Source organism: Seriola dumerili, unplaced genomic scaffold, assembly GCF_002260705.1.
Source record: "Seriola dumerili isolate Sdu_G_001 unplaced genomic scaffold, Sdu_1.0 BDQW01000167.1, whole genome shotgun sequence".
NCBI lineage: Eukaryota > Metazoa > Chordata > Actinopteri > Carangiformes > Carangidae > Seriola > Seriola dumerili.
Genome location: NW_019174422.1, coordinates 2,384,854 through 2,399,439, shown reverse-complemented (window position 1 = coordinate 2,399,439; position 14,586 = coordinate 2,384,854). Strand labels below are relative to the sequence as shown.

Sequence of the window (14,586 nt, the reverse complement as noted above, 5' to 3'; positions counted from 1 at the left end):
AAATTGTAGACGCGCTTGTGCATAGTAATACGTTCAGCGGTTCGCAAACTGTAATTCCAAAGTAAAGGGCTGTTTGACGGCAAGATAAACCGGTGACAATATTCAAAATAAAGCGTAGACATGAACTGAACTGATTTTTTGGCTAAAACACGTTTTTTACGGATGACCCCGTGACCCACAGAAGTACATTGCTCAGCTTCTGTGATGGTGCTCCAAACTTCTCCGAACTGGGAGCAGGCTGATTCAAATCTACTGCAGGTAACACACTCACTGTAGAGAAGTACCTCGCACTACCCCAAATAACCTGAGCTATCACTTTAAGGTCATGAAAAGATCGTCAGATATTCTGCATGCCCGTCCACCACAACAAGCTCCACAACCTTAATTCCTGCCTTGCCACACATTTGACACAATACTACAAGCATGTGCAGTGAACATTGGCACTGGACGTCAATTGTGAGGCACAGACTTGTCCAATATACATGTAATTCCTAGATAAACTGGACTGGATTAACCTGCTAGGTCACTACTAACCCCTCATTCCAGCTCTCTGTGCATTGTGTGCAGTTTTTCTATGCATGGATATAAGCCCCAGCTTTAACTTATGCAAAGTCACATCCACTAACCAACTGCAAACTATCTTGACAGAACCAGCGTGTCTGCAATGGACGGAGCTATAATGTCTTGTCCCAAGACCTGTTAGGTTAGTAGACCAGTCTCACCTGAGGTTTACAATCAATATTATCTATATTCTATAATCAATCTCTCTAGTATCTACTGCAGAGAGGTTACTGTAGAGAGAGACAGGAAATGGGGTGAGACATGGGCGAAACGACGTGCAGCGAAGGTCCCCAACCTTCGCTGCACGTCGCTGACCATGTCACTGCAACTGTCAACATGGTCATCGACTTAAACCCCCGCTATAGGTCACCGCAACGCCTCCAATGTTGGTTACTCTTTACCATGATGGTTCCTTAAACTTTTTTTCTTTCTTTTTTTTTTTTTTTAAACCAAAATCACAATCTTTATTTAAGCCTGACTGAAGTACTGGCGGAGGCAGATCAGAAAGCGGTTATACGGAAGGTTTGGTGTTGCCGATAGGGGTGCGACATTAGAAATCACTTATACAGCATGGGTCTTTGTGAAAAACAGCCTGCTTTGCTGTTAAGTTTGGACAACTTGTTGGAAAAGTTACAGTAAGATTTAGAGCTTGATTTTGGTAGATTTTTTTTTTTTTTTTTTTTTTTTACTTCAGGAACAGGACACATAAGTTCAGTTTTCACTTTGCTTCTCTATAAAACTTGTGTTCTCCTCCTGTGTCTCTCTAGTTTCCTCTTTCTGTCTCTTACATTCTCTCTTTGACACTTGCCCCCCCCCATCCCCCCCACCCCGCCTTGTTTTATGTCTCTCTGTCTCTGATCTTATTCTGTTTTATTTTATTTTTTTTCCAGTGGTTTGTTCTCTTACCCACGTTTTCCTCTGTGATCCAGGTTAGGCCTGTCTCACCAGCCACCACACCTTCCCTTTCAGTCACTCCTTTGTTCCCCTTCTCTCATGGTCTCCACATCTCCATCTCTCTGTTTGCCTGTTACAAAAACAACCCCCCAGGGGGACCTTTCCTTCAGCTTTGCTGAAGTCCCCCCCCACCACTTCCTCTTTGCTCCATTCTTGATTTATGCTTGCCATCTCTGTCTCACTCTTTCTCTTCCTCTCATCCCATTCTCTATCTTGTTCTTTATTCCTTTTTCCTTATCTTCCTCCCCATATACGCTCCCTCAGTCATTTTCCGAGACAGCTGATTTTGTTTCTGTCGCTCTCTCTTTCGCTCTCTCTCTGACTTAATCATTAGGCCATTCATTTAAGCTTTAAATCATTAAGCTTTAGAGCGCGGACTGAAAAAGTTCACCCGTTGCTTTTCTAATTAATCCACCACGTTTCACTCTCCCTGACCTATAAGTGTGTGTGTGTGTGTGTGTGTGTGTGTGTGTGTGTGTGAGTTGCGTCACTTCTTGTTGAAGTGGTTTCTTGTTCCCAATGAGCATTTTTCTCAGTGTACATTCCTGGACTGGTGGATGCTTCTTCAAATATGATTACTGCAACATTGTAGTGCAAAGTGTCGTCACTGTTATAATCTATCTTGCCCAGCATCCACAGGATTTACATTTAATCATTCACTGACTGATTCCACGGCGCACAATTTACGTGCACGTCAACGTGTAGCACCAACAGGGGTTTGGATGTCGCAGTGGTTTTCCATGACCGAGCCCAGGGTTTGTGCCTCATCACACCAATTAATGTAGTTACCTAAACTTAATTATATGGTGTTGGATAATATAAAAATGAATTATGTTGAATAAATAATTAAAATCATTATTCAGTGTAATTTTTTAATGGGTTTGGCATTCCTATCAGTAATATTAAAGTGACTATAATTAATCTTTTTTTTTTTTCCTAAATCAATCAATCACATGACTTGGGCTTGAAAGGTATTGCACAATTAGAGAAGGGATAGTCTGGAGACAGAGAATAGTGAGGGTCCCCTGGTTGGGAATTGAACCGTGGACATTGTTGGTTATGTTCCGGACACCTTCAGGTGAATAATGTACTAATAGCGACCCTCATATCTGTAGAGCTTTTAGCTCATTGTTCCGGCCCACTACTCCACTGTTTTGGTTTGTTTTGGCCCAAAACCAAACTGCAGACAGACAAAGTCAGCAACTAGCTGGTGAACAGAGTGAATACTGCACTTCTGTTTATTTAGTGGACAGAAACTCGACTCCAATCCAATGATAATGTTGTTTCACGTCAGTGTCAGATGTTTGCAGCTTGTTTTTGCTGCCCCCAAGTGACCAAAAAATCAATTCATGCAGGCTTAAGAATATATTTAAAAAAAGATTGCAGAGATTTGTAAATGCAGAAATGTTGTTTAAGAGAAGTCCAGAACGCCAGCATAAGTCACAGAATCAGACCAAACCAAACTAATTGGAAAAGAAAAATATATAGGTGAATGGTGAAACTTCTTCCTAAAGTGTTGTAAACATCCATCATGGTCTATACAGACCAATTTCCTGCTTCAGCTTTTACCTGTCACACTTGCTGTAACCATGAGAAATAAAACTGTTGAAATAAGACCAAGTCGCAATAAACCAAAATCAGGTTGAAAAATGCTGCAGTGAATGTTTCACTACAGCAAGAATCATCAGTGTCCCATTAGTTAGTATCCTGGCAGCTATGTAATCGAATGTTTCCATGTTAGTGCTGGATTTACAACTAAATGTTAATCATTTATCCCAAGTGATTGTCAGACGGTTGCACAGTGTCAGAATCCCACTGCTCCGGCATCTAACAATTTCAGTAATTCTCTGGAATTCAGTCCAACAACAACACCCACTTCAGCGGTGACTGAGCATGCGTGTGCAGAGGTAGAGAGTTTTAACTTGTGTGAGCAACTGAGTGAATGTCTATGAATGCTTTTGAGGTGGCACAGTCTGGAAGTATGAACCATAATTCCCATTTTAATGACACCCCCCCCTTTTTTACACTTCCAGTGTGACCATTCAAAACCACTATAAAGACTACACACACTTGTTTTCTTTTTTGTCTTGTAATTATAATTCCATAAAATGTCTTTACGACCTACAGAGTCTTTAGGTTGATGTAAACACTCTGGCCGCTCTCAGCTTCCTCTCAGCTCTCAAGTCGTTCTGCTGTTAGTTGTGCGTTGGCATTGATCTCTTTGCTGGAGTCTGACAAATCAGAATTAGATTTTCACAAATATCAACTTGATCTTCCCTTACTAAGCAATTATTCTCCTTCTCCACCTTGTCCAGTTTCCGGGCGCAGGGGGGGGGGGGGACTCGTCTTCAGTCTTCTTTGGCTGCCACTGTGTTGTCAGCCTCGTGCGCAGTTTATGTCACTGCCGTGTAATTCACATGATCCCTCCTGTAACGAAAAACACGTCTGAAGTGGGAGGCCGGTACACTTTCAGCAAGGTTGCACTTCATCACTTTCATCACTATTGATTTTCCTAAAAGCTAAAATCGGATTGCAGCGAGACGGAGAGAGAGAGAGAGAACTGATCGGATGAAAAAGAGGGAGAAGCAGTTTGTTTTGAAGGCGTCCCGCCCCTTTCTCCCTCTCCATCCTATGAGGGATGAGGCTGCTGGCGGTTTGGAGATGATTGATGGTCCTTGTAAATATGGCCATTACCATATAGGCTCTCCTGGCCTTTATCCCCATTATTCACTGTCAGCTGGGGCCACTGTGAGACCCTAATTTTATGCAATTTAGCTGTGCACGTAATGCGAATGTTGAAATATGAAAATATGAGACCACGTGTGGTGCTTCCTCGTCCTGAGTCCAGATGTTTTTGAGCTTTTGGGAGGAGCGAAAATATGAAAGAATAACTCTGCTTTCACTGTGTTATGAAAAAAAATCTGCATATCATACTCCACTTGCTCTCATCTCAATACAGGATGTGTTGTTGCTTGTGTGGCTGCCGTCAAGCGTTTAAACATTGGATGCAATAAATGCTGCGGGATGAAATACTAGCAGTTGTAAAATCCATATGTCCGTGGATTAATAGCTTCGGGTTCTCGTGCTATAGTGGTGAGAAAGACAATATTAGAGTCAGTGGGGAGTAACAAGCTTATTAACTCTGGACAAAGCTGAGAAGTGTTTTCTAGGAGCAGTGTGCAGAGGCATGATGTGTTGAATAGCAGCAACAGTGCAGGAATTTGCCCACAGTGTTATACTCGATAAAAGAGAATTACACTGGAATGACCGTTGTCCACTGGTTGATGGAGAGCAACCGTGGTCTAAACTGGAGGATGGAGGCTTTAAGGCATCCACACCCTCAGGGACAGCAGTGGAGGCACAGACTGGAAAGATTACACTCTTTTTACGGCAGGAGCAGCATGCAACTGTAAATTACTGCTGCTCTGTTGCTCGGCCTCAAGGAGTAATTACTTGAAATATTCAACTGTGCTTTGTTTCCACCTGTCAGGCAGCGCAAAGAATAATCTGTCAGCCCCGTTGACTGAGAGTTTTGTGTTACAATATGCCCGTTCGATCCTGCCTGACAGTTTAATGAAGGTCTCTGCAGCAGTGTAAATTTTGTCACCTTATTTGGATTTAGTTTTCGCCTTCTGACAGTGAAAATGCATATTCATTCGATTTTTTTGTTAGTTTTAGTGTTGTTTCTTTCAGTGAATTAGTTTGAAAGTTTTGTTAGGTATTTACTGCCGTCGCCATCCACTCGTTCCGTCCATCGCGAGGTTAGTGGAAACAGCACTGTTTACTTGTTGACACACAAACATTGTGCAAGTTTTTTCACCCCGTGCAGTAATACAGGCAGACCTTGATCAGTAAATCCAGATGTCATCAGTCCCGGGAGTCAGTCTTTAATGTGCCACCTCTAGATGTATTGAGTATCAGTGGCACCAACACGTTGTCACTCCCAAGTCGTCACATGCAAGCGCTCGGTCAGGGCCCCTTTTGGCGTCACTTTTTTCGAAATGCACTGTGGTCCATTTAATTATGTTTGTGTACAACCAAACTGCAACAGCAAACACGTTCGGTATGAAATGTAATTACAACGGGATTTACGTTTTTAATAAGTAATGAAGATATCTCGGTGAACATTTGTTTGGACTCTCACAGCCTTTGGTTAAATGACCAAGTGCTATAGTTACTATGCATGCTATATCCTTTAAATTATAGTAGGAGTTGCACTAATCAATATTTCTTACCTTAATTATGGGTCAGAAGACTTGTGGTGATGAAACCACAGATAATTATCAACCCCGCTGAACACGTCAACATGTTTCACCTGATTGGTTTTGGTTCATTTTCACAGCTCTCATAAACCTTTGATCCAGCCGTGTTCCCCCATGACTGCTGTGAAAACAAAACGTTCACCATAAAAAAGTGATAAGTGCTGCTTTAAATTTTCCCCTTTTACATATTCAAATCTAGTTATAATTAGTATTCAGTAGTCACAACTCAAAATGCTCAGTTGTTTATGGCGATTATGGAAAGATATCAAAATCAATTTGACCGTAATATACAGAACAGATGTTTAAAAACTTCTTAAGGTGAACTCAGTATTATGCAAATCTAGTACTTACAGTTGATAAATAAAAAAGCTACTCTACGTAACTTTATCATGGACATTCATCAGTGCTGTGCGCGAAACTACTCATTCTCTCCAGGGAAGTTTTCAAGCTTTAATTCTGCCAAACGCTGAAACAGTCAGCGAACTACAATGACCATAATTCATCAGTGATGCTTCAGTGATGTAGCACATCTGTGCTCCCTGGAGTTTGACATTGTTGGTGCCGACGCAGACTGAACGGAGGCCATTTAAGATGACGCCTCCACAAACAGATGGGAGTATAATAATCAGTGATTGTCGCAGTGCCATCAGCTTCGTGTGCTTTGACAGACTTTAGTGCTGGTAAAAAAAAAAAAAAACCACATGAATTATTGCACTCGCTAAATGAAACATCAATAACAAGTCGTCATGGTGTCGACGTGCTGCTGAGGTGAACTGACTACCTGTTGGAAACACATATACAAGCGTAGTGGTACAATCATAGAGCTTTACTCTCATCTCACCCTGTTGCCTTCATCATGTCTTCTTTACTTGTCCCCAATACCCCTGTCTCCTCTTCTTTTCTTTTCTTTTCTCTTTTTTTTTTTTTTTTTAGCTCCCCACCCTCCTTCTGGCCCCTCCCTTCCAGTGACATGTCTGTCATTCTGCAGAGTTTGTGTTCAGTGACGTTTTATTGATACTTGGCTCAAATACCACTAGTCTTCCCTCTCCTTTTCTCACTGCATCAATCCTTCACTCCCTTCCTTCACTCTTGAAAAAGCACAAGTAAGGACTTCCCTGCTGATTGGATATACATTTTTGAGAATAAGAAAGTAGAGAGGGAGGGAGAGAAGGGGTGGGGGCAAGGAGAAAGAAAGGGAGACATTGAGTAAGAGGGAAAGAGAGAAAGGGACAGAGGAAAGGCAGAGGGAAAAAAGAAATGTATGAAAGTGAACAAGAGAAATGTATAGATTTTAAAGGTACCCTGTGAGGTTTTTTTTGACTACTCATGGAGCAGTGTTTTAACGTGTGGGTCACATTTAGTTTGTACGAGGATGCTCATGCGTGAGTGTGAGTGTGAGTCGTGCGATTCACACTCTGTAGCACAGGCTTCACGCCGTTCTGCTGCACAGTTGGCGGCAGTAACGCGTAAAGAAACAAAGCAAGCGTGCCAACAAAGGCAGTGAAGAAGACAACTGCAAGCTAGCAAACAGAAGTCTAAAGCATCAACAAACAAAAAAAACTTTCGCCTTGCAGATGTTTTATGAGGAAGGAAATTCATTTAACTCTTTTGTCAGGCCTCAGAGATGCACACAATCAATCCTGGTGGGAAACGATGAATGTAAACATAACTTTTTTTTGTTTACCAGGAAACACACGGCACCTTTTAAATGTGATTGTAGTGAATTAATAAAAAAAAAAAGTTTAGTAGCTCTGCAAAACCACAAATTACTCCAATAATAATTTTTATTTCACATCCAGTGCTAACATCTTTCTGCAATGTACTACAATTGCTTTGCACCCGTTCACCACCCGGTCCTCTTCACCCTTACTTTCTGCATCACTACATACAGTACAGGGCACTACTGTCTGCGCTGGCACTGAAAGTTGGCACTGGATATAAATTGTGCCCTCTGCGATCGTTCAGTATGGACGTTACTCCTCGGCCGGACTGTAAATGGTGAGAGGACACTTGAGAGGGGAAAGATGGAGGGAAGGAGACAAAAGTATTTCTACTGTGTGAGTCGTGAGTGTGTGATGACAGACAGACAGATATTGTCCCTGGCAGATCATCTCTGCTTCTTCAGCCAAGCCCATTCTATTGGAGGTGTCCAACACACACACACACACATTAAGAATTGCACTGTGTAACAGGGGGTGAAAATAACACTTGCTGCCGCCCAGTTGTCATCTGACTTGAGGCTTCAGGGTGACTTTAATGGTTGAAATTCTTAATAAGTAAAATTAATCCTGCTCTTTATTAAGGTCACTCCATAATTGGCGTTGAATGTCTGTGGGATTATGGGCACAAATCCCTCCTCATGCATATAAACATGCACGCACACACCACACGCTCTTGTGCTGTAGGATGTGATGCACTCTGATAACAAAACTTTTGTCTGTTGACTAATGCTGTAATATTCCCAGGATACATTCAAATGTGACAGTCTGATTGCAGTCCACACGAGCATGAATTTGTTTTAGTCCCATGGTCCTAATGCCATTTCAGAGGCTTTTCTATCCTTCCAAGAATAAAACTCTAAGGGAAACTGTGAATAGCTGTAATTTTGGGGGAAAATAGTGAGAATAAAAATGGGAGCTTTAATCCCAAAATGTCAGTGTGAGCTTTAAAAGCTTCCTTCAGTTAAACCCAAGGCTGGATCCAGGCTTTATCTGGCCCGGTGTTAGCCTCAAAAGCCTTAACCGTTACTGGGGACCAATAGTCAGGATATTTCTGCCATTGCGGATTTCATTTTCAGCATTTGCAAAAAATAAAAACATAGTTTCTAAGGCCCCCAGATTTATGGAAGTACATGACTAAATTGCTGAAAGACTCTACTGACGATTCTTCAAAGACCTTGAAATTCCATGGGAGCCTCTGGTGGCTGACGCAGGCTGAACCAGGTAGAACATGCAGTATATATAAATAAATATAGACAGAAATACAAGCAGCTTCTCCTTCCGAAATAATCTGTTCCACTTCAGTCTGCAGGTTTTTAGTCTATACTCACATGCATATTCAATTCTGGTGTATGACATTACTACAAACAAATTTTACAAAATAAACAAATACAAATTTAGCATCATTTGCACATGGGAGTACTGGTTCCACTGGATTTAATGGCAACATCCATCCATCTGTCCAAGTACGTCTTTTAGACAAAGATATCTCCACATTTACTGGCTAGATTTCCATGGACTTTGGTTAGGAACCTTCCTGATCCCCAGAGGATCATTTCTGATGATTCTGATCACCTCCTAACTTTGTTGGGCGCCACAAACAACAAAATTCTCCTTGTCTTTCTCAACATTTTGGTCAGATGTGTTTCAAAATCTAAATGTAACTTTGTTCTGGAATGTTTTGTCCTGAAGTGAGATATTCGTAGTCCTCAGAGGTTCAATCCCAGTGTCTTTGATGGACGCTGAGTTTTCCTCCAATGCCACCAATTGACCAAACTTTGTGCGGGTCAGAATATAAAGGTTTCATTCACGCTGCATGATTCATTGTGTGAAAGCTTTGTTTCTTGAGGAGAAAGCAAGGCTATAACCCAAAGATATGACTCTATTGAATGAATTCACTTATTTATAATAGAGTTTTAAAAATGAATTTATAAAAACTATCATAAATCATACAAAACAGTCACACAGTCTGCACACTGTTTGTGTGTGCGCATTTACACCCTCAGTTTAACTGGCATCCTGCCTCAGGTATGACTTGAGGTAATTCCTCTCGGTTTTTAGCCTTCACTTCTACCTGGATTAATCAACATGGATTATTGTGTGTGTGTGTGTGTGTGTTGGCGCTGCACATGCACCAGTAGTCTTGCATGTCTTTGTGCGTTTCCTCTGAATATTTTGGATCACAGCGCTGTTACCAAACAGCGCTGATCGGAGGCGGAGTCACGCTTAAAGGTCAACATCAGCCGCCTCCGTGTGTGCGTCTGTTGCTCGGCTCCGCTCTGCACTGTGGCAGATGTGTTAAGCAGCACATGGCCTGATGTGTGGTCTGAGGCTTAATTTGAGATTAACACTCAGGATATTACAGATTACCACACTCCACGTTTGACCTTCCGCGTCTAGTCGGCCAGCGATGGATGGATGAGCTTTTATCTTTTAGTAGTTACATACACTCAATCTGGCTGCTGAGGCCCGAGCCTCCAATGAAAAGCTTCCAAACATGTTGGGTCACACTGTCAGCATGAAAGGGAGGATTACGCACTAGTATTTCTTTGACGAATTCACAGACTTCAAGGCTTAACTCAAACCCTAATGAGCTTCAGCATGACACACCATGCAGGACTGTTGAAAAGTGTTTGCCATTATCCCTATTTGAACATTCATCACATCTTGCCACAGTCTGTGACAGCTCGCCCTTTGAGTGTGGCAGTTCAGACCGGCTTTACACTTTTACCTTTTGACATGTTTGGAAAACACTTACACAAAGTAGCTCTTTTGAGGCATACCGAAGCCTTGTCACATTGTACTGAGCATCTACATCTCAGTACAGTATCTACATCTACTGACCAGCTCATTGGAGGGGAAAAAAACGTGCACATTAGCCTCTAAGTTGTTATTCTATGTCAGGGACATTGGGACTTTCTAATTGCTGTATCTCCCATTGGGCGAAAACATAAAAGCTACAGATGTGTTAATGAACCAGAGAAAAAAAGATCATCTCCATCATCACTGGAATTTTAATCCAAATAAAATCCAATACCATCACTAATACAAATAATTCAATTAATAATAAAATTATACACAGTTTGTTCTTGGTATTACACAAATGTAACACATTAAAAATGGGGTTAATTAGGCTGAATTTCCATTTCTGTGCTGGGATAATTGGAGTTAACCATCTCTGAATGATGTGTGAACTCTCTCAAGCGGGAATAATATGAGGTTGCCCTGTTATCCCCATGTTGCCAAAACAAAAGACAGAATTGGGTTGCATTATGGGAAACGTAGGATCCAAAAGTGTTGGCCCTAAATGTCTGGATATCTGGATATTTTCATCCATCTCTTATCAGCCCTCTAATGAAAATACAAAATTGCTGGAGTATCCTTTTGAGGCAAATTGTGGTTGTGGTAGAATTACAGAATGTGTTAAGTATAATTACAAAAAAAAAAAAAGAAAAAGCCCATACTGAAATATTAAAAAGGGTTTAAAATACCCAGAAAGATAAACTTTACTCAGAAAATTCCATAAAGAGATTTATTTGTGTTATATCATCGTTTTCCACGTACTTCAGGGACAATTTAAAGTCTCTGTATGAGTGTAAATGCCAGGCTGAATATTTGCAGTGCATGTCTCTCTCTCTCTCTCTCTCTCTCTCTCTCTCTTTCACACATACACACACACACCCCTGCTGTCAACCGAGGGCCAACTGCCAGCTGCCCCCATACTTCTCTGTCCTCATCCATATTTGATGCGTCTCATTAAAACTTGATTGTGGAAACACTTCAGCATTCTGACATTCCTTCTGATCCACTATTTAGTCTCCCTCAGCACTTCGGAGTGAAAGGGCCCCCACAGTCATGCGTGTGCAGCCTGAGAAAGGAAACACAAACACGAGGTTAGAGAAAGACACGTCAGCTTATCTGTGGAGCGGCGGCGGCGGATGGACATGCCTGATTGGCTCACTGAAACAAATAGTAGTCTGATGCTTCAGAAAGCTTCAGAGTAAATGACGACAGTTGGTATTTGAGAGAGGGGTAAAGAGACGAGAGGAGATGGTTCATTAAACATTCAGCATGAACGTGTTTGTTTCTTGAGCTTTTGCCATCTTACATGCAAGAGAGCTAATAAGAAACAGAGCGTTAAACACAGTGTAAAGGAGCTACACAGCTAGCGTTAGCATTAACAGCTGTTTATGTACCAGTCTAGAAGAAACTTGGTGAGTTCAGTATCAAACTTCATTCCTTTTCTCACCAAGAGCTGTCTCCAGTGGTGGCAAGCAACCCTCTTGTTTTGCTTCTATTTCCATCACTTCTTTTCTACCACTGAAGTTAGCATGCTAACCAGCTAGCCCCGCTCTGGCGGGCCCGCCTGATCACTTTCTGATACCGAGTCACTGTAGACTCCAGGCTGCTGTGAAGTAGTAGCTGCACAGAGGGCGTATTGAAACCTCTTATATTGTAAGCACAACAATGGCTGAAGCTCTTGACAAGACCGGTAGATAAACAGCTGTGAATGCTAACATTGGCCATGTAGCAAAATAGCTCCTTTAAACTCATGTCTATTTATTTTCAACTGAAAAACTGATCCCAGATACCCCAGAAGAAAAATAAAATGACAGCTCAGTTGTGAATTGAAAATAACAATTTGCCTTAGTATTTTTGAAATTAACCAAAAAATAAAAAGCCCCCCTACAAAATCTGATCCCTTTTAAACTGAACATTTCAGGAGTTAGCAAAGTAAAATATAAATCAGGCAGTATAAAGGTTTAAACAAGTATAAACCTACTGTTAGGTAGGTTCTCTTTAGTCCTTTAGCTCTGACTGTTCTGCACGTTTGAAGTGCTCACCTCATTGTGTGTGACGGGCAGCTGCTGCAAATACACACACACACACACACACACACACACAAAATGAACAGCTTGCCTTCCTCACTTAAACCTCTCTGCGAAAGATGCTTCTTTTTTGCAGACACCAAGGTCCTATCAATCCTGCTGAAAGCCACTGACACACACACACACACACACACACACACACATATGCAAGCGCACAAACTTCACTGTTTGACTGTCTCACAGTGTAAATATCAAGACCCGCCTGTTGTTTAGTCAGTGTGTGCGCTCATAGGCAGGTGTGTGCATTAATATATGTGCACCAACATGTGTGTATGTGTGTCCCCGGGTGCTAACCGTGTGTTTAACCCTGTGTTTGCTCTGCAGAGCCACAGCTGAAGGGCATCGTCACGCGGCTCTACTGCCGACACGGCTTCTACCTCCAGATGCTGCCGGATGGCACCATGGAAGGCACAAAGGACGAAAGCAGCTCCTTCTGTAAGTGAACAGTCAGACACACACAGACGTTGTCAGTTAGTCTGATGAAGGCGTGTGTTTCGTGGCTCAGTCAGTACACGCAACACTGGGATTTCACCCTGCTTCTGTGACAGAGGACATTTAAAGGGGGACTTCCTGGTAGGACGGCCATATATCTGAACGTCTCAACGGCACATGAATGCACAGCAACACCGCTATGCTTTCTGGTTTGATTCACACTAGGATCAATCAGGCTGAAAATGTATGCAGACTTGGCGAGGTGCACTGGGCGAATGCCAGCTAAATGGGATGCGTTCACGTTACGTAATAAATCACAGCAGATCCCTGGCACAGACGCAAGCTTTTCAGACGCATGTTTTTAATTGTTTTGCTTACAGTCATTCTGACCTTTAAGTTACAAGCCTCATGTATCTATGAATAACTCATCTGTGTGACTGTATTCAGTGTACTATAGGTGTGAGTACTCCTAATCCTGTCCTGGCTGTAATGTTCCCAACATCCCTGCTTATCTCAGGCACTAGGTGTCAGCACGACATTGAGATTCCTATAGAATTTTTTTTTTTTTTTTTTTACAGGATACTTTAATCACTATATACATTATTATACTGGCGCTAAATGGTGTCTTCTGCTGCCCACTCTGATCCTGGAGAAAAGGTCACAACAGCTGCTTTAATGTTGCAAAATGGTCTCTACATTGAATCAGTCTGTCAGATTAGTGATAATCTGATTTTAAATGGTGATCGTAATATAATGTATAAAATATAATGATGATAATACACAAATATAAAATAATTCAGTGTAAAAGTGACATCTCCATTCCTAGAGCCATGTAGCTAAGAGATGTATGTATGTCTGTGCATGGGTTTTCCCACTGCCCCTCGATTTCACAGTGGTTGAACATTTGTGTCTTGGCCATAGCAAGCGCAGAAACACGCACCTCGCCGTGTGAGGGGTCATCACCTGGGTGATTACTGACCAAAAACATCATATCCCATGATAACCCCAGAGTCCCTGGACTCCCTCCAACCCTCCCAGTAAGATCAATATTGTATTATAGGATATCCCTGATGTGGCAAGACAGCATTTTTTCTGTCAAAACACCAGTTTGGACGGAAAACATGAAGTTAGCACAATTTTGGATTTAGAATCTACAGAGAGGAGGAAAATAATCACACCTTCACTCGCAGTTGTGGTTCCCTCTATAAAGTTTGTATTTCAGCATTTTATGAAGATGTCAGAATACATGTGGCAGCAGCGCTTTTACCAAGTTAGAAAAACCCGGATTTAACCTTCAGGTATTTATCAGGAGGTTTTCCCTTGGTATATGTCCTGGAAAGAAAATTTAACAGCACGTTTTATGTAACTTAGACTTTGGATTATGTCTGCTGATTCTAAACTTGCAGTTGTGTTAGGGAAACTTGTGAGAGAGCCGGTATGGCACCAGGTTCATGGACCCTCCGTTCACATCGGTTTGGTTAAATTAGAACCCGCATCAGCTCCAGAAAGCTCCACCACAACTGATTAGACCCGCTCTCACCTCTCCCTCTTATGTAACAGCACACCTACACCGAGGCAAACATCGCCGCACGCTGAACTTTAAACATTCTCATGTCCAATCTGAAATATTCATCACATAATACCGCAGGGCAAATCCGAAGGCGAACAGGGCTCATTTCCAGATGGATGTAAAGACTGCTGTTGCGTAACAGCGTTTCTGTTGTGTCGGGGTGTTAGACATCAGTCAGTGTGGGGTCACCCCACAAAGTG

At 42.0% G+C, this 14,586-nt stretch overlaps 1 protein-coding gene across 1 annotated transcript in view; it reads left to right on the top strand.

Moving 5' to 3' along the window:
* Positions 1-14,586, top strand: part of fgf11 (fibroblast growth factor 11) — an 85,081-nt gene that overhangs the window by 33,323 nt on the left and 37,172 nt on the right. The window contains exon 2 of the mRNA XM_022752272.1: positions 12,709-12,819. Coding sequence (XP_022607993.1) covers positions 12,709-12,819 — 111 coding nt within the window. The remainder of the gene's footprint in view (positions 1-12,708; positions 12,820-14,586) is intronic.